The sequence below is a fragment of the Myiozetetes cayanensis genome, unplaced genomic scaffold (assembly GCF_022539395.1).
Source record: "Myiozetetes cayanensis isolate MyiCay16 unplaced genomic scaffold, myiCay2020 scf39, whole genome shotgun sequence".
Taxonomy (NCBI): domain Eukaryota; kingdom Metazoa; phylum Chordata; class Aves; order Passeriformes; family Tyrannidae; genus Myiozetetes; species Myiozetetes cayanensis.
Window position 1 is genome coordinate 383,980 of NW_026087620.1, and position 26,384 is coordinate 410,363.

The 26,384-nt window shown below is 39.6% G+C and overlaps 1 protein-coding gene across 1 annotated transcript in view; it reads left to right on the forward strand.

Moving 5' to 3' along the window:
• The window catches only part of SYN2 (synapsin II), a 167,366-nt gene that overhangs the window by 43,329 nt on the left and 97,653 nt on the right, over positions 1 to 26,384 (forward strand). The window contains exons 2-4 of the mRNA XM_050328274.1: positions 18,081 to 18,138; positions 20,549 to 20,640; positions 24,239 to 24,395. Of these exons, the coding sequence (XP_050184231.1) occupies positions 18,081 to 18,138; positions 20,549 to 20,640; positions 24,239 to 24,395 (307 nt within the window). The remainder of the gene's footprint in view (positions 1 to 18,080; positions 18,139 to 20,548; positions 20,641 to 24,238; positions 24,396 to 26,384) is intronic.

Consider the following 26,384-nt stretch of genomic DNA (forward strand, 5'->3'; position numbering starts at 1 on the left):
AATCAGGCATATCTTTCTTATGGAATACATATCAGTTGTGTTAATGATTTTCCAGTTATTTGGAAGTTGCATGGAATATGTTTAGGGGTAGAGAGTGGTCTTTCTGCTGGGCAGACATTTTCCTTCTGCTGTTGAAGTTCCCTGGTGTATCAGATTGCCAGGCCCCAGCTGGGCTGTGACGTGCAGGTGTTCCTGCAGCTCCCTTACCCAACTGACTAAGCAACTTGCACAGATCAAAGGGACAGTGGGCAGAAATGAGTGGTGGTCTCAGTGCTCACACGTTTGTCTTGTAGATGTGGATATTCACATCTTATTCTGAGGGCTTTTTGCCTTCAGCTGAAATACAGGCTCTTCCTTTAATCAATGTTGCCAGCATTGAAACTGATTGTGCTCTTGGTCCGAAATTTGCAGTTACCTTCCCTTTGTGTGGAATTGTGACGTGACCTCTTGGGGCAATGGGCACTGTCTGGGTCTCATTATCCAGAATTCAGACATAAATGTCTTCCATTCAAATTACTGGGACACGAACATTTGTCAGAAAAGATATTTTTCTGAGCTACCACAAATATTCTGTGTGTACACACTGAGGTGCTGGAGCAGGAGATGGTACCCTGCTCTTGCTGTGTGAAAATCAGAGTTACTGTTGAGTTTCACGTCCTCCTCAGAGGCACGAGCTGTGTGAGAGACTCAGGGCCATGGTACCAACTTGTGCAGCAACATGTTGATACAGAAACAGAATAATTTTTGTTTAATATATTACATAATCAAAACCTTGTATTGACTTTTTTCCACCCGAGAAATCCTTTTTGAAGTAATGCTTTTCTTTTTTAACTGAGAGAGGAATTTATGTAGAGGGAGATGAATTGCTTTACTAGGAGTACACGATAGAGTCAATCTTTCAGGTTTCAGAGAGGCGTCTTCTTGTTCCCTTGTGCCTATGAAACTGCAATTTTTTTTGTTTTGTTCTCTTAAGTGACCTGTGTTTTTGCATTGATTTTCCTGCCCTATCTAGTTTAAATCTATGAATTTATAGTAAGATAAAATGATTAAAATTAAATAAGAAAACATGTAGCTTATTTCTCTTGTAGTCTACTGTTTTTCAGAGTAAGGAACATGTACATCGTGTTGAAATGGGTTATGTAAATGGTGTTGTTTTCTCTGGCCTAAGGATTGACTTGCTTGGAAATTTCTTGAAGAGAGAGAACAAGAGAACTCAGTTGTTTGCATGAACTACTTAAAGCTATTTCTCCTTTTTTGTTTCCTTTCCTTTTTAACTTGGTGGCAGATTTGCTCCTGTGTGCAGATTTCAGCCTCACAGCAAAGGAAGAGGAGCACAACCATTGATCTCATCTGTATTCAGCTCATAGCTGAGGGTTATTTAAAGGGCTTTTTACGGTGGCATTTGGGATTTCGTAATGCCAAATTTTGGGTGGTGATAATGCTACTGATGATTCAGAATTAGCCCTTAACCTTACCCTGTGGCATTCAAAGACTGAGTGTTGTCATTCTACCCTTATTCCAATGAAATCTATTGAGTTTTAATTTTCCGTTTCTTGTCAGTCTCAGATGACAACATTGGAATAACTGACCAGGCATTGAGAACCTCTGTTAATTCAGGTGATAAAGATCTTCAGAGAGTTGGTCAGTCAGAATCCACAGGGAGGATTCGACTCTCCAAGTCTAGCATTTTTACTCCAATAAATGTTTTTCTGAAGTTTGGTTAATATAATTATATTCTTATTTAAAAAAAGAGAAAAAACAAAACAAAACAAAAAAATGCACTTGTTAAAAGCCGTTACATCCGTTTGCTGTAATTATGTTTTATACCTGCAAGCTAATGAATAATTTTGTCTTGTTTTCTTTTTAAAAAATAAAGAAGTATATAATGTATATAGTACAGATTATATAGATATAGTCTATATAAATAAAATAGCTTATTGGAATAAAATTTATATATATATAAAGGGATTGAAAGATATATAAATATATTTTATATTAATATAAAGATGAAAAAAATATAAAAAGATTCCTGTGCTATTTATGCAGAATAACAAATTGCACAAAGCTGGATTTAGTGAATCTATTTCTGTGCTTCTTTAAGGTCACCTACCATTGCTGTCATTTAAAGTTACAAGGCCATTCTCACCCATTCCTGCCTCCCTGCTGCTCCTCTGACAACACAAATGTTCTTGGGACAACCAGAAAAATCACTGTTCAATGTCCCTGTTGCTCTACTAGTACTTTCCTTCCAACTGCCTCCTTCTCCTGCACCCTTCTCTTCGTGCCTATCCCCATCAGCATCATGGGCTCCCCCATGTCACGCTGGCGTGGACAGTTCCACAGGTTTCCACAGACTGCACTGTGGGGCATGCCTGGGCATTCTGGGCTGAATTTGATTGGAAATGCCCCGGGAAAGTACAATTTGTGCAGAAAGCTATAAATTGTTGACATAGTGAGTTTAAAAATATGAACCCTCATCATTATGCATATTTTTTCTCTGCCTTTATTGGGAGGTTGAGCAACAGATGATGGAGTGGTTGTTAAGGGAGGTTTCACTGTGTTCATTTTCCTTCTGCCCTTGTAATAATAACGGCCAGTCTTCGCGAGCGAAGATCCGGGGAAGGTCTTTCCACCTTCCAGCCTGCGCATTGGATTTTTTAGGTGAGACACAGTGTGCGCGGAACTGAGCCCACCCTTTAATCCTAAGGTTCATCTGCCGGGGCCAAGCGAGCTTGGACGGTGGCAGCGAGGTCCTTAGGACGTAGGTGGGTTGCCTTTAAGGGCTAACGAGCTCCATCAGCCCAGGAGTGGCCCTGACCGGGAATCGAACCTGGGCCTCGGCGGTGACAGCGCCGTGCCCTTAACCACTAGACCACCAGGGGCTCCCATGCCCTTGTGGTGATTAGTAAAATACCACATAAATATTGATTCTGGACTCTGATGCAATACTTGCACTCTTTAAAAGAAAGCCAGGGATTTATAGAGTCCCTGAAGGAAATGATACACTGTCTTCTTGCAGACCTCTGAATATACATATATGTACATATGTATGTACATATGTACACATGTAAATCATTTATACATAAGCATGCACAGACATAACACCCACCACTTCAGTTTTAGGTTGGACATCTGTTGCTGAAATAATTGAACATGAAACAGAAGCACTGCAAGTAAAGTCGAAACTGCAGAAAATATTACAGCATTTTTTTACTTGATGTTAAGTACATTGCTGAGCATACATGGAGGATGAAATCAAAAAAACTCTGAAACAGCTGGGGGAAATACAATCAATGCAGCAGAAAGGAAGGAGAACCTGAGAGAGAGGAAAAGTAGCTGGTAGTGGGCATCTGACATGCTGTTAGAAAGTCTGGCATGGAAAAGTGGGAGCAGTGTTTTAAGTGACCAGGAAGAGAGCAGAAAGCACAAAGAACATATTGGTTTACTCTGCCTGTATTTCACTGCATAAAAAATGCTTTGCTAGCAGGACTGGGGGGGAGTGTAAGAACCAGGGTACAACTTATGTGTAAAACAGATGATTTTGTCAGTAGGAGACTCAGCTCTTTTGCAGCAGTGTCAGCAGATCATTCGAGAAGATCCACAGCACTGCACTGGGAAATTACCAGTTAAAAGAAGAATAATGGCAGATTTTAATCTCCCTTGCTGGATTTGGGAGTTTCATGCCTCTTTCTTCTTTTTCAAGCTGTGACAATTTCAAATTCATCGGATAAGTTTTATCAGTCAAAAGTACATGTTTAGTAATCAAAAGTACACATTTCAGCAACTTTCAGATAAAAAAAAAATTCCTGTTTCTTAGAGGAAGTTTAACAGTTAATGAACACACTGATACATTCTTTGGGTCTGATTTGTGTCCTTGATGTTGGTTGTACTGCAATGGAATTAGAGCTGAACAGCAGTCGTGGCATCACAGCCGGTCCAGTCACAGCCTGGATTGTCTGACGATTGCTTTTCCACATCTACAGAGGAACCAGCACAGGTTATTAACATCCGTAATATTCCAAGCACTCAAAATTTTCTTGTAAGCATCTTTTTTTTTTTTTTTTAATTAAGGTTACATCTTTTATAAACAAGTAAGGACCCAGTTCTCCATTCAGATAAATAAGTGTACTCTTCCTTTGAAGGGAATCAAAAACGTACAACAAATAAAAGTAATCACATATCTGTTTTCTTTAAAATATCTGTTTCTCTTAAAATTTAGGGATCTCTTAATCCAATCTTATGATTCTTACTAGGCCTGTGACTCAGATTTTTTCATTATTTTTTGTATTCTAAGTTTATGCTCGAACAGATTTTGCCTGCCCACAGACTCCCTCCCATCTGTTCAGGTTAATGGGTTTTCTGCCTGTGCTCAGAAGGGAGCATATTGCGGGATTTGAGAGAGGAATTTTATCTCAAGACACCGCTAGTCCTTAGAGTCTACTTAAACTTGGTTGCTAGGACTACTCCATCCTAGGCAAACAGGATAATGAATTTGAGATTGTCTTACAGAAAAATGAGAAATACAGCCTGCCTACAGAATGAGAAAAAAGATAGGTGTGATAATGAAATATGAATTTTCGATAAACATTGTGATTGAGAAATGTTCAAGCTCTCAAGTCTTAAATCCGGGGAGGGGGACATGGGGGGGTGTGTGAGTGGGAAGAAGGGAAAAGGAGGAAGAAACTGCGAATCCAGAGATGAGACAAAAAGTTGTAATACTTTTTATAGGGGGATAGTACCAAAAAACCCCTCACTAAAGTCTAAATCAAGTGATGCATTTGATATGGTCTCATATTAGAACTGAGAATTAATCAAAGTATCTTAGTATTATGGGTTTGAATTAAACCCTTAAAAGAACTGCTTTCTTCAAGCTGTCGGTCCAAAGAAGATACTCAAAATATGGTGATTCACACAAGTATAGAAAGGATGAAGAGTTTGAAGGCTGGACCCACTACCTTTGGAGACTGTGTTTTAAGAAAGTGATTATTTAGAAAGAGTCACATTTGCTCTTTCCTTTATTTCATAAATCCTTCCCTTCCTTGGCTGTGCATCCCCCCATGTTTGTCTTTCCCTCCCAGCTCGGCAGTTTGGATGCAGAGGTCAGGTGTGGTGTTGTCAGTCTGGCTGTGCTGGCTTGGCTGGTGTTGTTCTCTTTATCTGACACAGTAATTCACATTCCTTCAGGGTTTTAGGACTCCTTGGAAGGGCTGCATGGCAAGGCTTTGCATTGCAGTATTTCTGTTCCTTTGCCTGCTCTGGTTGTTGGAGTGGCAGCTTTTGGGCCGTATTACAGCACGTGGGGGTCCTGTCTGTGCAGTGTGTGCTGGGACAGGGGAGGGAAGAGCTCACTGTGATCCAGCCCAAGGGGCTGACCCTGCTCCTCACTCCGGACGTGCTGGGGCATGGGGCAGGTGGCATTAAAGGCTCTGGAACATCTCTGAGAGAAAGGGCAACAGCAAACCCTACCTTCCTCAGCAGCAAAGTGCAAAAAACAGCCCAATTTGTGACAGGGCCATGGAAGTGTCTTCAAGGTGCTTTTCTAACAGGGAATTGTGTCTGAATGTACAATAGTGATCTGCTGGTTTCTGTCAGGCTTACCAAGGAAATAACACTGCTTTGGAGAGAGCTACTTACGTTAATTTCTTCCTTTCTGGGCGCATATATTGAAAATTGGGTGTTCTGAGTTGCTTTTAGACATGCTGTCCTGCCACAAGAGCGTGTACTGGGGATGATGTGGTAGTTTGAGAAGTTAGCAGGGGAAGGTGGAGAGGAACGAGGGTTCAGCCATCAGTGTGCCCAGCTGTCCCGTCTGTCCCTGAGGGCCCTTGTCAAGATGTTGACACTCAGTCACAAGGCCAGGCCTTGCTTTGATGGGAAATTAGGATTTAATCTCTTAAAAATAATGAAAACTGGATAATTTTGCTTTATTCTTTATTGTTTATATAAATACCTAATGATAAACTGGACTAAAAGTGACCATGTGTTCTGTTCTTTCTTTGGAATGAATGATGGTCATAAACTGGTGCAAAGAATTTCCCAGTTTTCTTTGTCTCACAGTTTTTGATACCTAGACCTGTCTTGTATTCATTTCTGAGTACAGGTTTCCACTTTCCCTCTGACCCTGCCTGTGGTGAGCTTGTTCCAAGAGCCGTGTCCGAGCCAAAGGAGCCACAAGGGGTGTTCCAGTCAATAATGGGGGACCACAACAGGCTCTCCCCCTGGAGATGCATTTTAACAGTTCCCCTTCTTCCACACACAGCACAGCTTCTTGAGTAAGATATACTGTGCTGGCAGGAAGAAAATTTTAGGAAATCTAATGTAGCTGTTATTGATTTATTAAATAACTATGCATGATTTTTTTTTTAATTTATTTTTAATTTTTTCAGTCTCTCATACTGAGGTAAAATGTAAAAGAAAAAGGTGGTGATGGCTTATGGCCAGTGCCAGCACTGTGCCAATGTGTCTTGTGAAATCTGCACTATAGCTTGGGTTGTGATAAGTTCACTTGTTTTATTGTAATCTGAGGGGCAGCTGAGAAAACACCTCATTTCTTTTCCCTTGGAAATTTGCAGAAGCAGAATTAGAGCTCAATACGTAGCAATAGAAAGTAGATGGAAGTTACTGCTCAAATTACCTTTTACTGTTCCGAGTTTATTTACAGCGATTAATATTCCAGTTTAAAATTAAACCACCATTACTTTTTAATAGTTTTTGATTGGCAAACTGGTGAGCCCTGGAAACTGGAATATTTTTTCCGGGTGATTTTCCAGAGCTGCAGCTCCCAGCAGATGGCAGTGCTGGACTGGATGTCGGTGACAACCTGCTTTGGTCTGTTCTGAAGAGGTGGCAATTCATGCAGAAGCTCTGATTCATTTCAGGGATTCATTATTCCATAAATGAGACATTGTAGAAATGAGTCGTGGTTTGTTTTGCTTTCCTTTTCCAGGAAAGTAGTGACAGTGAGCATCCCAGAGCAGTCTTGAAATGGCTGAAGATACAAAATAACGTACAGAGGTGTAGGATTTTTGTCTTAAATAATCCTGGTCGAATTGACAGAATTTGAAATGCATTTAGAAGAAATGCCCATAATCACGGGATCCTTCATTAAAACTCACGAAGATTGGTTTGGTTGTCCATAAATCTTGATGAAGGAATCTGTCCTTATTTGCTATATACTGTTAGTGCATGTTGTGACTATGTTATCAAAAAATGAGATCCACCTAATAAGAAATCTTAAAAAAACCCCAAACCCCACAAAAGTAGTATTTCCAGTTCTGTCTGTAACTCAACAGTGCAGGGTTTTTTTCATGACCTGCTGGACAATGGAATGTAGAAAGCAATTCATGAGAATGGAGAAACTCAGACTGTAGGAGCTTAACATGAAGTTAATGGACATAATGCTCACCAGGTTTGTTGCTGATTGCTATAAAAAATACATATTGTTTCAGAAAATAAAGTCATAAAAACTTCTGGGGATAAGAATGAACGTCTAAAGTGAAAAAGGAGAAAATACATAAAATACCAACTTCTAAAATGGTCAGAAATATTTGCTGACTTGCTTAAAAAAATTAACAACCATGTGTGCAAATCCTGGTGAATTTTCCTTTGACTGTGCTGTTAGGAGCATAGGGACTACTTGCTCATTTTGTTTGGTCTAGTTTTTTTCCTCATTCACATCTGAGAAAAGAAGGATTTTAGAAGAAACTGGCAGTGTGCCACTCTTTGGGATTTTGGTGGGAGAGTCTCCTCAAAGCAGTCAGTGCTATAACTACAGACCAGTTTGTTGATGCAGTAGCAAACTAAACTGAGTGGAGCAGCCCTTCTTCCTTAAGGAAATTAAGCTTGCAGTATGGATACCCTGGGTCTCCAGCTCCGAGAGGTTTTCAACACGTCCTGAATTTTTGTCCCAACAGGCCTTACTGTAGAATAATCACGAACATATTCTTCCTCTGAATACCGTTGTTTGTTGATGTTTTGTTTACTCACCAGGAGGATTATCCTTGCGCAGAGTCATAAATTCATTTCCCAGTAACTCTCTGCAGATTTGGGTGTTACGTAAGGAGGGCTTGCACATGCCTGCCGTAGGCTTTACCAAATGGCAGCATGTCCATGGGAAAAGCACTCCCATTCCCTTCTCTGGTGACTCCCATCCAGATGAACCCCTGCCATGGATTCCAGGCTTGTGGTTACCCAAGGATCCATTGGCAGAGAGGTGACCAACAGCATAAACCAGCCCCTTCCCGCTGGGGACTGACGGGTGGGTGTAGCCCCCAAGGTGAGGTAGGGCTGGGTTCAGTTCATCTGCTCAGCATCCTGGACTAAGTGCTCTGTGTCCCCAAGTGAGTGTAAGGCACAGCTCCTAGAGCAAAGACCTGCTGAAACCTCTGAGATTTTGGAACAGGTTTTGCTGCTGTGTGCAAAAGAGAACAGGTCCTGTTCTCACCCCTATATTCAGTGGGGAAATTAATTCTATAAATGTGAATCCTTCAATTATGTAATGATTGCAACTATTGCTGAGCATGACTTATATGTCAGAAGAGAATGTTTGTTTGCATTTTAGTTGCTTCATGTCTGTTACACTACCATTTTTAAGCAGTAAATCTCAGATTTGACAGCATTTAGTTGTGCAAAATAAACAGTGCTCATCTGGGAAGAGGGAGAGATGTTGGAATCCTGCTCCTGTTCAGTGGCCTCTGCTCCTCACAGCTGGGAGGGCTTTGGGGCTGCTGGAGGCTTGCAACACAGCCTCCTTGGGAGATTGCTGCTCAGTTCCCTGGCACACTGCTGGATTTCAAAATGCCAGTCTGAGGTACAGTGGGATGCTCCACATTACTCCACTGCAGAGTGAACACAGCCTGAGTGAGGTGCAGCCCCTGCCTGGAGCAGCCCATGCAGATGTGCAGCAAACATATGGGGTCGAGTGGAACTTGTTTGATTCCACTGTTCAGGAAGCACTACAGACTCAGCTCACTTGGGTTTACAAGCAGCGAGGAGGGTGTGAGCATTGTGGGATTTTGTATTATTGTAATGCATAATGAGACCAAAGTGAATGTGTCTCTCTCTCACAGAGACTTTTTTGTTTCCAGTTCAGCCCCTAATCAGATGCACTCTGAGCAGACAAACTGTTTGCACAGCTGCCTCCAGAAATGCCTGTCAGATACCACTGTCACACAAGTCCTGTTTCTCACCTCTGATGGCTCCCCCTTTGTCACAACATCCTTGAGGCTTGGGGTCTGTTTTGTATTGCAGATCCCAGTAGATTTGCCTGACTTTTAGGTTTTTGGACTGTTTCTGTGTAGGGATTTTAAAGTCCATATTTCCAAGGCCAGCCTCACCTGGGGAAGGGATGGGTAGTGCTTCCTGTCTAGAGTATGAATTGTGGGGCCAGTTTACTGTAGTGAAAAATATAATTCACTGACTTCAGCAGTATTAGAAAGTTTTTTTGTTCCTTTATCTGTAGTGGGAAGCTGAAAAAACTCAGGAGCACAGGCTCTTAGTTATTTGGATTTTTAGAGAATATTGAAATCAATAAACCAAACATGGGTATTTGAAGTACAGACAAAATTATATATGATTGTACTTTAAAGTAAAATATTAAAATACAGGGTGGTTAGATTAGTTTTCTAACATACTTGGGAAGCTTAAACAAAAGTGAAAAAGTGATAATGGCAAAAACATCTTCTGTTTTCTTGGTATCCATTTGCACTGAGAATTATCAGTATAATGTAATTCCGAGGGCTGTTGTAACTTGAGTATCTTGAAGCAATTGGGTTTTTGTGGCAGCATTCTGGACCTTCCTCTAAAGCCAGTGGGTAGATAAAATGCATGTTTCTGAGGCTCACTCTTCCATAATAACTGATAAATTAGTATTTTTGCTCTCAGTACACTTCATGAAATCCTTCTTCCCTTTGTGGGGGCAATTGCATTGGAGGTACCACCCACCTTTCTGATACGCTGGGAATCTTTAGTTTAGAGTCAGAGGAGACTGTCATGAAGCCAATGGAAACTCTGTGTGTGTGAGAGAAAAAAGACCACCTTAATAATATTCAGTAATTCAACTTAAAATAGGAGAAGTAGCATGGAAAGCATTAGCAATTACAAGTAATTTAATCCCTGTTGATGTCAGTGATTAATTTCCTTGTGGGTTGTTGCTAATGCTGTGTTAAATACATAGGGAGTGTTCTTACTGTTGCTGTTAATATGCTTTTTCTAGTAAACTATTTTCAAGTTGGGTTAATGATTACATGTCATACCCAACACCCATCCCTGAGCCCAGGCAGACACTTGGCTTATGATAGTGAAGTATTGTCAGTGTTTCCAGCCAGCTCCTGTGAGTTATTCCTGCCTGGCCCTGCTGCTCTTGCAAAAAGAAGGTACCCTAAAGCTGGTAAAGCCAGGATGGTCATGGATCTGTTTAGCTATTTATCTAATTTATCTATTGATTGGAAACAAGTTTTTAGCCAATCTGATCTACGTTTCTTCCCACAGAAGAGGGCAGCAAAAGCCATATACTCTTTCTTTAGGCATCTCAACAGAAGCTAAACCAAGATTAGGTTTTCTGATTGATCCACTCAGAGAAACAGGACAGCACTTGACTGTCTGAAGTATAAACATAAAAGCATAAGTTTCAGTTGCATGAAAAAAGTTGAAACATCAAATACTGTTTTACACCACTTATTTGGGCTCTATTCAAATTGGACCTCTAGTATTTCTGGAACATGACACTGGTGACAGAATTGGAAGAGACTGGATCTGCGTGATGAAGATGAGAGGATATCTGAGCCAAAGAGAAAGTAATTGCTGATCTGTGAAAGATATTTTTATCTTCAACTCATTTAAACCTAGTTCAGTATTGGTAGAGTCACACAAGTATTGCTGCAAGGGTGTAATGCTGGGGGGTTCCAGGTGGGGACAAGAATACCCAGCCTTGCCTGTGGCACCAGCGCCACCCTCTGCAAGGGCCAGGGGTGAGTGTATCTGCAGCAAAGTATTCTGGCACTCAAAGCAATCCTCCCTTCTCCATCTCCCCATGCTCCCCTGGGCCTTGTCCCTGCATGGGGCTCAACATTTAAGGTCTGACATTAGGACAGAAGGTTGATGTTGAACTTCAGCTGGTTTGACTCCAAGTCTGGGTGAAAGATGTGCCTCTCCCACTCTCTCCACACATGCATGACTTTCCCTCTTCCCTCTCCTTCTTACACCTGTTGACCAGTTCATTCACAGGCTCATCCACAGGACAAGCTCAGAGAGGAACAAGCTGGAGAGGTTTCCAAGATACAGTTTCTGAATTCAGTGCAGGATCCTCAACGGTGAAAATCCAAACAATGTGATAGCTCAACACGTTATCTGTGAGTAACACTCTGTAATGTCTCCAGGCACAAAGAGAAAAAATAGAAGGCAGATAAATTTCTGCTGAAGATTATATTGACAATATGGATTCAGTCTCAAAGATTCTTTCTCTCCATTCTGGTTTATATGGCTTCTCAGATGTTGCCAGAAATTACCTCCTGGCAGTGTAAAGTCTTTTAGGCTCTCCTTATTTTCTTTACTTCAACAAGAAAAAAGTAAACTAACATATCTCTACATTATATTTCTAGCTGGTTTGGTTTTTTTTCTATCATAAGTGGTTGAATTGTGGGACATTTTTGCCACGTCAAGGTAATTTAATGTGCCTTCCATTCTAAACAGTAGGGTTGCTCATTAACAGGTTGTACCAATCTGTCTTGGTTATCAGCAGATGAGTTGGTAAGAATGAATTTAGGTGGTAGGAGACTTGAAAATGAAAAGTTTGACTGTGTTACTTCAGTCTGCAATATAATTCTCTTGGTAGATAAGATTAAGGAACTTGGAGCAGCTGATGCAGAAGGCAAAGTTTGTCTTCATCAGTAAGAACCATTAAAGCCTCCACCAGGATTCAGAGCAGTGGTGTTTCACAATTTGGCTGGTGATGTTTTTTTGTATAAAAGTTGGAACTTTCTGTTCATCTCATAAATACAAATAATTTTATGACCCTCACCCTGGGAAAATGTAGTAGTCCTTCTAATGAGTCCAACAGATTTGGAAAAGGTTATAATGTGTTGCATCACATATTAGGTCTTCTACTGATGAGGGAATGAACATTTTAAAAGACTCTCATTTGTCACGTAATTTGCAAAAAAAAACCGTCAGAAGTTACATCGTGACATAAATCTTGCACAGGAGTAATGGGCTAATGGTAAATATTACATAATTGGAGGTGTGGGATTTTTGAGACATTACCAGAAAGGCAGCCCAGTGTTTGGGATGTAAGAGGATTTGTTTCACCTTGAGTGGGCAGAAAATGAGGCATTTTCATTTAAGCATGCTGCTCAAAAGACCCAGAAAATTTAAGTTCAACTGAGAGATCCCAGGGTAGGAGGCACTTTCTCCTTCATTAGCTCTCTAGAGAAAACCCTGTGTTAAGGCACAGAGCAGAGGGACCAATAGAAGGGCTCCAGATTAAAGCCACAAATACGGTTTGGGGGATTGCAAGAAAAAAAATGTCTGTGTTTTGTTACAATTTCATAATCAGAGGAAAGGAGATAGCATTCTGATACATGCCAAGGGATGGGAGAACTTGGTAAATAGGGAAGGCTGCTAATAAATTAGGAGAGTAAAAAAGGGATTGAAGTGGAGATTATGGAAGCCTCTGGAGGTGCTACATATAAAACTTCCGTGGAAAAAAACCACCTTTGTAGCAAGAGGGTTTTGCAGCACTGACAGGGAAATGCTTAATAAACTTGTATTCTTTCTTTCTAGATGGTTTATGCTTTATTTTTAAATAAGCTTGTAGAGCTGAATCTCTTTGGGCAGCCTCTCTACTGTCTGGGCAGGGAAGTCCTTCACGGAGGAGTGTTTGCTGTGGTTTTTCAGGAGTTCAGCCATCCCTGGGGAAGGACGTGGGGAAGGGGATGAGGGTTCAGAGCCTCTGCAGAGGAGGCTGCAGGACTTCTGGTTTATAAGCAGGTATTTAACCAAGTTCTTTACTCCAAGTTGCAGAAGTGAGGGAAGGAAAGCCCCGTTCCAGAGGAGCAGTGATTCCTACAGATGTTTCTGTGCAGTGTGAGCTGCTGGGGGAGCTGTGCTCTCAGGGCCCCAGTAAAGGTGGGCAGATCAGTGAGGAAGGAATCCTGGAACCTGAGAGAATTAGCTGTGTAAGAGGTTCCAGGGTTAGGCCATCTGGGGTGACTCCATCGTGTGCTAAGATACACCAGGACCATAAATGCTTGCCTTTGTTCCTAGTAATTCTCTTTCCATAGATTCGGATTGACAAGATTGTTATAGGAGTAGTCGAGACAGTGATTTCAGATGAAAATACACAGTGAAGCCTGAGACCTTACTGGCAGAAGCAGGTTTTTTTCAATGAACACACATTTTCCCCTTCAAAAGGCTGGACTAGGACTTAAGAGTGAAGAACTGCATTAGTTGTGTCCTGCCTGTCATACTGAAAAAATGAGTATTTTTATGAAATTAATCAAGTTTCAGTTGGAGTTTCTGTTAATTGTCATTCACACTGTGAACGACTGCAAAGAGCAATCCTTGTGTCCTTGCCATTGCAGTGCTTGCACTGGATTCCACCTGAGTGATTAACATCAAAATGCGACTGGCCTGATACAAATGTGAGCTATGGAACCTGTAAAATAACCTGTGCTGTTTCAGAGCCAATAAAATGTGCTGCTGTGCTGATTTACAGGCTCCTGGTAATGGAGATTATCATTAATCTGATGAAATCCAACTCAACAGGGAGCACTTCTAAAGCTAAAAGACACATTTGATGTGTTCTGTCATTTATTTTGTGGGGATGGTCTGCTTCTTCTGAGGCAATTTCTGTATGAAGTAATAGCTTGAGTAAACACAAATGTTTTATGTGAGAGTGAAATACTGGCTGGGTCAAGTGCCAAGAATATAACTTCACACTGCAGAAACAAAAAGAATGTGTTTTAAATCCAAATAGGTCTTTGCAGAACCCAAAAACAGTTTTAAGAGTATTACAGTCTTTAAAAGTCAGGTTTTAAATAGGATACTTATTTTTTGTAGGTCTCCTCTCTATCTCTTGTTGCAGAAACGTGGAACAAGTAATATTCTTAATATCTTCTTCTATTTAGTCATGATAACCTCATCAGAGCAGTTCCAAAGGATGAGTTTTATTAGCTTGGCTGATTGGTTGGAAGTCAGCATAGCAAATGTTGTTACTCTCAGATCCAGAGCACACTGATGTTGAGAGACATTCCCACTGGTTTTGGGAGATGGTTGTTTAATTCACATGAAATGAAAATACTGTGCAGATCTTAGCATATGCTTACTTTTTGTAGCAGTTTCTTATGATTTTCATGTATTTACAAAAGTCTTTTTTAAATTGAATTAAAGAATTAGTTATTTTTATTCAGACTTGAACTTGAAGACTGATCTTACTTTCTCTTCACCATTTTCTGGTCTGTCACCGAGTGGCACATTTTTTAAGTCCAGTGAAGTCTGGCTGTGTGTGTGGCATTACTCTGCCAGTGTGTTTACATGTGTGTGGTAATTCCAGTGATATCTGAGCACATTGTGTGTATTTGTATGTGTAAATGTACATTACCTTGCTTGAAGTGAATCCCCCCACCTGTTTGCAGATGTTGGCAGTCTGCAGTTTGTGTGCTCTACAAGGGGCTACTGATCTAAATGATGGACAAACTTTTGTCCTGATGTAGCAATTATTATACTATAATCATTTTAGAGTGTACAGTCTCCTTATTGATCAGATCAGTAATGAGTAACACTTTTAATGATTCATGCTTAATTCATTGTCCTTGCCAAAGTTCAGTGAGTGGTATGAGTTCGTGTTAGGCTGCATCTATGGCAACTGCATATTCAATAGCCTAATTTGAAATGTGCAAGGTTTTCATCCAGAGAATGAATTGTGAAGCAAGAAAGGCATAAATATTTCACATATATTTTGAAAAGATTCTGACTGTAAGAGGTCATGCTGGTGACTCCAGTAGGCAGCATTGCTACTAGAGCTGTCTGCTTTCTCTCAGCTGGCCTTTGGAAAGCACTGTTTGAGTGTCAGATGGATAATGGCACTACTTTTTTTCTCATGTTCAATGTAAGAAATCATCAACAACAGGCAGCAAATGTTCCCTGAACTGGGGCATGTTTGTTTTTTAACTTTACTCGTGCTGACAGGTCACCTCACATGAGACCTGTTCCTGGAAGCTCTGAAAGTGGATATGCAGGTGTTCTATGCTCAGGAGTAAGTAAGAGTAGAGTAAGCTCAGGAGTAAGTAAGAGTAGTAAGGCTTAATAGGAATTTCAAAATACAATTGAGTGGAATTCTGTAAATTCTTTGACTTTTGTTCCCCATCTCCCTACAGTGAAAAAAAAATAAATTAATGTAAGTGTGTAATGAATGTCTTTATGATAAGATTGCACATTCCTTATATTGAAAATGGGAAATTCAAGTCAAGCAAGGCATGACTTTATTTCCTAGTAGAGTAAATAAAAAGGAAGTTAGATTCTGTTTCACAGCAGTTTCTTAGAATTTGTTCTGAAATGCCTGAGTTGTGAGTCTGTAAGTTATTTTTTAGAGATATCAAGATAAATTCTTGTACTTTTTTGGTCACCATTTGGAGAAGAACGCGGAATATCATAGATTTTTATAAAAATTGTTCTTGAAGCTGCTTTGAAATGAAGTCACTAAAAGGTTCAATTTTGCATTTGTTTTCAAGCCCTAGATTGCTTAACTTCAGCACTTACTATTACTGTTTATTTTCAAAGCTGAAGTCATTTGTTGACAGGTGAATCATGCCAGAGTTTAGTTGTTTGGAGATTGCCTCATCTAAATGGTGTTTAAGTAGAAAGACTGAATTTAAAGGAATAACACCTCACTAATTAATAATTAACTAATATTTTCATTGTCTCCCTAACTGATACGTGCAATGCACTTGGGGGCAAAGAGCAAAGAGCTTGTCTTTGGCTCTCTTTGGGCTCCCAGTTCCATTTCCTTTCTCAAGGAAGAAATCAGTTGCTTTTGTTTGTTAAGGTGAGCACTGGGGGAGGTTTAATCTCTGTGTATGGCCAAGTTACACTTCAGCTTTGAAGAAACTACACTTATTCTTCACTGTTCAAGAGGCAGCTGCACTATAATGTAGCCAACATAATTCTATTTAAATTGTGTCATGTGATGTCAAATAATGCTTTTACCTCACCTGTTGCTGCCTCAGAAATAAAATCTGGGAGCTCATCCTGTCCCCAACAGAATTCAACAAGAACACTGCTGTTAAAATCATGGGGATCAGAATGGGAGTTTGAAGTATTTTTTGCAGTGGTAAATCTTAGTTTTTCAGAGAGACATTAGAGCTGTCTTTGTGAATTGAGTGTTTTCTCCTGAGGCAGATCTTTGATGGTGAGACCTTCCTCTCTGGTCTGGCACAAATGTCCTGGGTTATCCTGCCTCTGTTAGATTGAAATGGTCCAGCTGATGCTTCAACATAAACAGCACTATAAAACTTAAGCCAGGTCCAGACATCTTCAAAGCTTTCCAGAGGTAATATTCATATTCCCAACATGGGTTTTCAAACAGATTTAGAAAGAAAAAGAAGTGATTAATGATATTTCTGTGAGTTACACTTGTGCCACAGAATATTAACTTCGGCTTTTGATGTTGGCAGAAATGTTTGCTAACGTTCAGGTGAGTATGCACCTCCTATGATAAAACAAAGGATTTCAAACTTCACCTTGCATGTGAATTTATTGCAAAAATATAGGATAAACCCATAACACAAACACTTTCTTCATTGTTTTCTTCTTATCAACTGCACATATGCACAGAATGAATTGTTGGGCAATATTTTAGTGTGTGATTTCAGTATAAACACTTTTGCTTTCTACCATCCCTTATCCATAACACATAAGATGTCCTTAAGAAATATTCTGCCAAAGAAAGTATTTCCAGTTGTTTATTATGAAGTTTGGTTCTTCCACCGTTGAAACCAGTGGTGAAACTCTTCTGGCCCACAGTGGGAATATGACTCTTCATAAGCAACAATAAATTGTTTTAATGTGTAGTATGCAGTGCTTTCACTGGTGAAGTGGACTTTGTGTAATATAATAGCAATTTGTCAGATGTTGGAAAAGGACAGAGTTACATTTTTTTAACACTTGAGATGATGTTCTGTGCTGTTCTGGTTTTGGATTGTGCAACAAATTTGTGCTTGCATGTAATAGAAGTGGGAAAGGTACTCTAAGCTTTGGCTTGAGCAAAGAAAGTGCAGAGAGACTGATCCCATATCCCTTTCCAATGTCAGTGTTAGAGTAGTTCCCCTTTATCAACAGATTGACTTTTTTTTTTCATAATTTCTCTTCTACTCCAAAGCAGATCCATGCTACCTAAGGGACAAATTCCTAGAAGAATGTCATTGTTAGGCCTGGGAGACTGGATCAGGGAATTCAGTTCTGTTTTATTGCTGCAATCCTGGTGCATAATAATTACTCATAAGCTCTCCTTCCCATTAATTACTTCAACTCAAGTTATAGTCTAGAGAAAGGAAAACTGATCAGTAAACCAGGCACTCGCAAATTTGACAAGTCTTCAGTACCTCTGATGCTTTCTTTAAAAACAATGTAAGGTTTCTAAGCACAGTGTTTCCAATAAACCATTTTTCTAAACAAACTACATGGATAAAGATGAACATGAGTGGTTTCTAGGAATTGGTTCACATTGAAATTAATTTCCACTGGCGTTGTTGACTTTAACAAGAGCAAGATTGCACCTGTTTAGTGGAACTCCTTTTAGATTAATAAATAACTGTGAAACATGTATTTCAGTATGTTTTAATATTTCAGTAGGTTTTCACTTCAGTGTTGAAAATCACACTATGCTTTTTATCACAAAGTACTGCGTGGTGGGATGTTAAGGATACAGGGATGTCAAAGAACAAAGAATTGTGCATGTGTAGTAGATAGAGACAATTATTATGTATATGTGTTTTTAAGACACTTGAAGGCCATGCAAGCAGCTTTTCTGTAGCTACTGATTACAGATACATATATCCTTGATTGTCTCTCTCCCTTTTTTCCTGCAGGGCCAAGGCTTTTCGTGGAAAAAAGGTCCATGGAGAATATGACATAAAGGTTGAACAGGTAACTGACTTAATCTGCATGTTATTTATATTTGTGTATTTATACAAATACAGATATATACCACATTCCTCCCTGGAGGAATTTAAAAGGCATGGAGGGGTGGCTCTTAGGGACATGGGTTAGTGGTGGCCTTGGCAGTGCAGGGTTAATGGTTGGGCCCCATGAGCTCAGAGGGGTTTTCCAGCCCAAGTGATCCCCTGATTCTACAGGCACATGTGTGCAGATAGACACACAATGTCCTCCCAGCCCGCTGGGAGGCACTGACCAAGTTGTTGTGTGGGACTGAGCTGCCAGCTAGGGTTAAACCACAGCCCCTTTTTTGGCACCCAACATGGGCTCTTTTTACAGGATTTTGACCATAATTTGCACAACATGATAAACATCTTGTATTCAAAAGTTGTTGCTTAGAGACCTTAAAGTTCCCAGATGCTCCATGGATTACTTGTGGCATTTCTGTATCACTAATTCCTCACTCAAAAATGTAAATGCTCTCTGGTTGCAGTGTTAGCATGGGGGGTTTAAAAAACCCTGTAACAAATAGGAATAAATGTGGAGATATATTCAAGGTGTATTAGAATTATGGCTATTTTATTTAAGCTGTATATCTGAAACTAGGGGAGTAAATAAGTCTTTTACTTACTTTTCTTAATTTATTTCCTTTTTCACTGCTTTTCAATCTTGAATTCTACAAATAGATCCTACTGCCAGTAGCGTCAGTACTTTAACTGTGTTGTTTTGTCATGGAATTCAAAGAGTGAGGGAAAATGATCACTAGCTGTGTGGATCCAGCTTATCTAAATTCACTGTAATGGTACAGCATCCATTCTTTACAGCACTGAATATCTGCTGATGCTCTTGGCTTGGAAACATGAAGGCTTTGCCAGAGATCTTCAAGAGTTTTGAGGGAGAGGCAGGAAAAAGAAGACAAGCTGTTTTGTCCCAAAGTGCCATTCACACCTAGATCAGACCATGCATTTGACATCACACACACTGTCTCTTTAATGTGAACAAAAGCTCAGTTTAAGCCTGGAATTTCCTTCATATGGTCTGTTGTGGGACCAGAATTGCCTTTAATCAGGGAGAGACTGGAAGTTTCTGAACCACACTGATCACTTTGTAACACATCAGCGCTGTGACACTTGAATATAAATAGTTATTCACAACTGCTTCAGAGGTCTGTTGCTGATACCAGAGCAGGATTTCATTTTACACTGCCTACAGCAACCTATCTTAACACAACAATATTTTCCATCAGGTACTAAGCTTTTAAAATGATTTATTATTCGGAGAGTTCAGTTGTCAGTCTCAGATTTAATGGATGGTAAATGATTCTTTGACATTGTCAGCACTTACACAAATATTTCATTCTCCCAGCATTTGTACTGCTTTAAAAAAAACTTAAAAGTGTCCCCTGTGCTTAGAATGTTCTAATGCTGATCCCAGAAGGTGTAAAAGTGTAGGGGATTTAAAGAGCAGAGCTGTGTGCTGGAAATCAAGTGCACACTGCAGAGATGGAGTTGGAACAGTGGTTGGAAGAGTCAGCACTCCCTTAACTGGGCACCAAGTTGTGAGAGCCTCACACAGATTTCACTGAGGAAGACTTTCAGTGATACCATTTGTCAAGAGGAGACTAATGAGAATTGTGACACTCTCTATTCTGTGCTGGTGTCCGGGACAGCAAAGACGCTTTTATTTATCCCCCAGAAGACAGTTGGCTGCATTTCAATTATTCTGCTGGGTAATGTTATTGTAAAGTGCCTTGAGAGTCTAAGCTGGTGAAAGACTGGGGATAAATGAAAAACATCCTGTCCTTTCCTTTCAAATAACTGTAGATTCAGAGTATGGAAGTGGTTCCTTTTAAATTCCCCATATCCAGTGTGAGAAGACTTTTGAAAAAGTGCTTTAATTGTGAATTTTGTGAGACAATTGTTCATTAGCACCAGATCTTTTTAGAAGAAGAGTAAATGCACGTGAAGGAAATAGAAATGGCTAAGCTATATGAAGAGACACTAAATTCTGTAAGAAAATATTATTTTTGCCTCAATTATTTTAATGCTGCTTTTATACTATTTTCTTCAAAATGTTATGTAAATGTTCAGTCTGTTTAATAACACCAAGCAAAGCAAAAATATAATCCCTAAATTTCTATGCAGACATGAACAAGTAAATCCACTTGCTACTGCCCCACAGTCCACTTTCATCAATGTTTCTTACTTTTTGCTTTATTTGGATTAGAAATTGTTCAAATATCATGTGTCATACTTGGCAAATACTGCTGGATTAATGTCCTCTTGGTGCTCATTGTATTTCAAAAGTATATTGTCGGCAGTTCAGACACTAATGCTTAAAATAAGGGATTTAGGAAAAATAAAATAAACCAGACTGACTAATGTGAGTCTTGTTTTCATAGGCAGAATTTTCAGAAATCAACTTGATAGCCCATGCTGATGGCAATTATGCAGTAGATATCCAAGTAATTCGAAATGGCACTAAAGTTGTCAGGTAAGAAAAACTAAATAGAAGAACAACAAAAAGCAATTAATGGCATAATGTGTGTATGTAAAAGGGGCTGAATGGTCTTTTTGTGTGTGTGCAATAGGGGGTTTGACTGATGCAGTGCACCTTGATCATGAAAAATAGGAAATAAAGTATCTGATCACTGCAGTATGTCCTGCTTGTGACAGGAGGGACATATCTTGACATTTTGGTCATAGGAAAGATAGGTTTGATTAAGTAGGGAGTGAAGTCCAGTGTAAAGAATACATAATTGGAAAATAGGGTTATTGATTTAGGTTTTATTTTTGCTTCGAAAACAAGCACAGTCTTGGTGATTCTGTACTGGCCAGACTTTCCCAGATGAGCAGTATTTATTTCCAGTGTGGAATATTTGCTGTTGAAACAGGCCAAGTAATAACACTTCTCTCAGGGCAGTTACTGGAATATCCCTGTCTGTTTGAAAGATCTGAATGCCTGAGATTTCCCAATAGGCTGTTTTCTCCAAAAAAGATCATGCCAACTGAAGACATAATAATTTAACAACATTTTTTTCAGTGAGGACATCAACAGCCTTGTAAATGTAAGGGGAGAACACGGGGGTATGTCTGGGCAACATAAAAGCTTCAGTATTAGAAAAATTATATCAGGCAGTCCTATATTTTATCTAAATTGTGAAATTACTCCTATTTTGGCTGGTACAGTTAAGTGTGAGTGAAGTGTAGCAGGTTTTTGGCTGAATTGTATTCAGGAAGGTAGAGCCAACAGTGATCTTGGATTTTATTGTTCATGTTTATCTGTGGGCAAGAGTGAGAGGTTAGGGAGCTGGACAGCATGTCTTGGATCTTCATGGCTTTGCACAACATCTCTCCAAATAAAAGATGTGAAAATCTTTACTCATTCATGTAATAAAAATCAGGGGAAAATATATTGAAAATAAGTTTATGCTTCAAAACTCTCAACTGTTTAATCTCTTACATGTTCTAAAAATATTGCAGCTTAATACAATAACAATGGTCTTGTGCCAAATTCACAAGATTTCCTTAGAAGAGGAAGAGATTTCATTGTTTTAGGTTTGGTGGGATTTTTTACCCAGTGATACAGGTTTTGGAGCCAGGAAATCTTGATCACTGCTCCTTAGTGGCTTTTTTGTAGGGAGCTTTCCAAAAAAGAACAAAAATATTGAGGCCAAGTTAGCATGAAAACATATCAGTGGTTTATGAGTTGAGAACCTCCAGAAAACAGCATCTACAAAAGTGTATATTTGTAGTTCATGAGAAAACTTAGCAAAGCTGCTGCTTATGTCATCAGATAACTCTGACAATGAGATGACAAGGGATTTTGTATTTTCAGTTTTATGGGTAATTTGTTTATCCAGATAGAACTGCCTGAAGTTGATAAATGTCACTCAAACCTGGTGTGAGATACCTGCATGTGTGTGTGTGTGTGTGTTGCTTCTGGTGTGAGAGGGGGATTGAGACATGATGGGAGAGCAATTTTCTGTTTCTATGGTAACTGGAGATATGTGTCATTAATTTGAGGTCTGAAGTGACCCTAAATCAGAGATTTATGGGCAGCATATTAACAAAATCAGAGCAAGTGACAACATTTTTCTGTCTCAGTTTAGGAGGGAAAAAACCCCGTCTATCAGGCGCCTACTTGTTTGGTTTCTGTGAATGAAAGTCAAATCCCGAAAAATTATATCTTATGCTACATAAGGCTGAGGGTTTGGATCTTACAGATGCTTGAGCCAGGATTAAAATTTTTCTCATTACCCTTTTCTGTATACAGTCACTGGCCAGCATTAATTACAGAACTAGAACAATTATGTGAATGTATCATATTCCTTTGAGGAGCTTTTGCAAAGGAAAATTTTTAATTTTTAAGAACTACATTCCCTCAATTCCCCAATTGTTTCATTAAATGGGTCTTTTAAAGGACACTTTCTGTTCTTTTATTTAAAACCATGGTGCTGTCTATGGGATGATGTGTTACCCCCTTAGCACTTTTTCAGGGGGTAGAGGTGGTCTCTTTCTTTCACTGAAGGATCTGCAGTTTTGATTGTTAGTCCTCTAAGTATTCTATTCATGCTGGGCTAGTGAATTGGATTTCCGTGTTTCAAACTCTTGGCACAGCACCATGAAACCCAGATCACAAATTGTCAGAGCTGTGCTGCAAACACATCTTAGGAAACCTGCTTAAGGCAGACATTTCTTGACAAGTTTTGGTCGTGGAGCTGCAGTGCCATTTTAATGACTGGACAGCAAATCTATAACGTTGCTTTTGGCAAATCATGCAAGTTTGGTTTGGGGTTTTTTTTGCAATGGCAGTGGTAAAACACTGGCACAGTGTTTTCACCTCCAGAAAAGCTGGGGCTGCCCCATCCCTGGCAGTTGGACAGGGCTTGGAGCAACCTGGGCTAGTGGAAGATGTCCCTGCCCGTGGCAAGGGTGGAACAAGATGGGCTTTAAAAACTCCTTTCCAACTCAAACTGTTCTATGGTTCAGTGGTTTGAAAGCCAAGTTAAGAATCCAGCTAATCTACTTTGACTACTGCATTCAGGCTGGAATCTCAAAATTGCTAAAGCAATTTTAAACATGGATTTTAGTCATTTTGGTTTGTTTTCCTGGAGTGAGACTTCTTAACCATTTTGTGATCTTCAGAGTTTCTCATTCCAATATACAGCTTGTGTTTATTCAAGACATGTAAATAATTACTCTAATTTACCATGTAGTTACACCTCTTTCAGGAAGTTGAAAGCTTCAATTTCTTTCTACCTATAAAATTGGAATGCAGAAGAAACTCTTTCAGCAGTCAAGTTTAGGAGCAAATTGCCCCGTGCTGGTGGCTCTGTCCTGTTGTACTGTTTCTTCTGTTTTCCATAACCTTCTTCAGTAGCCACATGTCAGGGTTTGAGTAAAGTGAAGGTGGTGTCAGACTGCTCTCAGAGGTGGAGGGTGATAGGGCAGGAAACCACAGACACTGCAGCAGGGGAAACACTCATTAGATTCAAGAGGGAAAAGAGGGCTTAAAATGCAGTTGTAAGTTTAGAAATTCATATATTGACAAATCTCTTGATCAAAAGTTGAATTGTGGTTATCTCCATTTTGGTGTGATACCTTTCAGCAGCAATGGTGTTTTTTCATCTCTTACTGTCTTAAGAACAGCCTGACAATAGTTGTGAAAAACATTTTTCTTCAAAAAGCTCAAGTTTCTGGCAGAGCCATTTGCCTGCTTTAGTTTTGATTGTCTTTGCTCAGAAATGGGAGCACACAAGCTTAAGAACATGCTCAGAGTTTATGTATGTGATTGTTATATGTGCTTTTCTTTCTGGAAAACAACATGAAATCAATGATAATTTCTCTTTCCTCTTAATGGAGTCACATTATTGAGGAGATGCTGATGTTTTCTGAACCTCAGTTGAAAAATGATGCAGTACAGATTTTCATAGAGCCATCACAACACCTTCCATCTTGTAGCCTTTACCTTTGGCTTGAGTGGTCTTTCAACCCTTCTCTATCCCTCAGATTTTCCTTTTGAATATTTTGCTCTTGAAGGAAAAGCACTTATATCATTGACTATCAGCAATGTCTCTTTTCCCTGCTAGGTCGTTCAGGCCTGATTTTGTCCTTGTTCGACAACATTCCTTCAGTATGGCCGAAAATGAGGATTTCCGTAACCTGATCATCGGGATGCAGTACGCTGGGATCCCCAGTGTCAACTCCCTGGAGTCCATCTACAACTTCTGTGACAAACCCTGGGTGGTAAGTGATGCACCCAAAACTTCTGCTACTGCTGCAAAGCTAGATAGTGCCTTTTTTTGACTCCTGGTTTAGTTCCCCTTCATGAATATTGACCATCAGACTGCAAAGTTCCTTTGCTGAGCAAAGTGAAAGGAACAGTGAAAGGAATAAAAAGTAAACTTATATAGGGGTTTTTTTTCCAAAGAGACAGTGTGGAGACAGAGAGAAAAAAATATTTGTAGTACAACCAGTGCTCTAAGTGAGAAAGCTAAGGGGAAGGCTGTTCCCTGCTAACATACTTCCTCAAGCGAGGAGAGGGTGTTTATTCACAATTTGTCTGGGAAAAGCAAGCTGAGAATATTTTTCATATTTGTGGTTTTGAGCATAATTTAAACAGACTTTAGCCAGTGTTTTCCTCATGCCTGTGAAATTCTGGGGGCCATGCTGTAGCAAGGAATCTGAAGCTACTCGTTTCCTGCTTTCAGAGCCCTTTTCACAGCCCTGTGCCCATAGGGTAGGAGCTGCTCCTCGCAGTTACACCTGGAGGGTCACTGATCTGGGCCACTTTTTGTGGAGAAGCCAATGCAGTTTATCTTTATGTGCTTTGTTGTGCTAGAGATAGAATTTGGTGATCTTTTGGATTCATAGAGAACTAAACATTGTTAGCCACAAATTATCTATGGTGCAGTCACTATTCCTCTAATTCAGCTGTCCAAGACCTAACAGAATTTTAAAGAATCCCACATGTTATAAGTAGCCAAAACCTTATTTTTTTCTCTGATGTCTGGGTAAGAAAAGAACAGTTGTCAATATTTTTCACATTGAAGAAAAGTTTTTACAATAATACTTCTTATTGCCTTGAAGATGTTTATTTTTTCACATTTACTATGAAAATCCATCCAAAAAATTGTCAGCAGTTTTGAACATATACCTCTTTGTGGCTAATTTTATTATACTTTTATGTAGCAGCAAACTACTGGAGGGAATAAATAATTAATAGAGCATTTATAACTTATCAGAATACATAAGGATCAGTGTTGGATTAATTATTTTCATAAATTACATTTTCTAGCTGTGTGGTATTTCTCAATGGTTTGATTCACTGTATACAATAAAGCTGGGAAGCAAACCCAGTAGCATTTATTTGAAATGATGATGCAATAAAAAGTAGATTAATAATTCCTCCTTACACATTGCCATATCTGTACCTTTGGGTTTTGGCTGAAATTTCTGTTGTTTATCTCAGCATAGATATGAATGAAATGAAAATATTTTTCAGATGATCTTATTTTTACTTGAATATAGAGATGATGGCTATTTTTCCCTTTGAGATTTTCTGCCTTGCCACTTGTACATCTGACAGCCAAAATATGTTTTCTTTTAAATATTCAAGTTTTGCAGAGCTCCAGCAGGAGTCCATTTCACATCTCCTCTGTTCCTCCTCTCAGAAATAACTGTTGTCGAGACATTTTAGCAGCAGACAGGTCCCCTGCTCCCAGCTGGTTTCCTTCATGGTTTGATGATCTGCCGTAGTTCCCGCAGTGGTTTTCCTGAAGGTGTAGGTGGGGCAGGGGCTGTGCATGAGGAACTGGAGCAGCATCGTTCCTGTGCTGTGACTGTGGCCAGCTTGGCTCCACCACCCAGCTCAGTCCTGAGTTTTAACTCCCCATGACCATAAGCTAAGCCTGGAAACCTGAGGTTGGTTCCCTTTCTGACTGTGTGGTGGCAGTGTCCCTTAGCTGGGTCCTAATTAGGGGTCTGGGCTTTGAGTACCAAAATAATTTCTATACAAACAGAGGGGGCTTTCTGCACAATTCCTTTGTCAAAACCAATGACCTGACATTTGTATGAAAGTTATTTCTATAAACATTGGAAGTTCAAAAGCCCTATGAAAAACTGGAAAGGAGAACGCCAGATAAAACCGTAAGTAACAATCTTTATTAATTCATGAGAAATAGACTGATTTTCCTGCAGGTAAAAAATTTGAGTGGCAGAAGTGAATTGCAACTT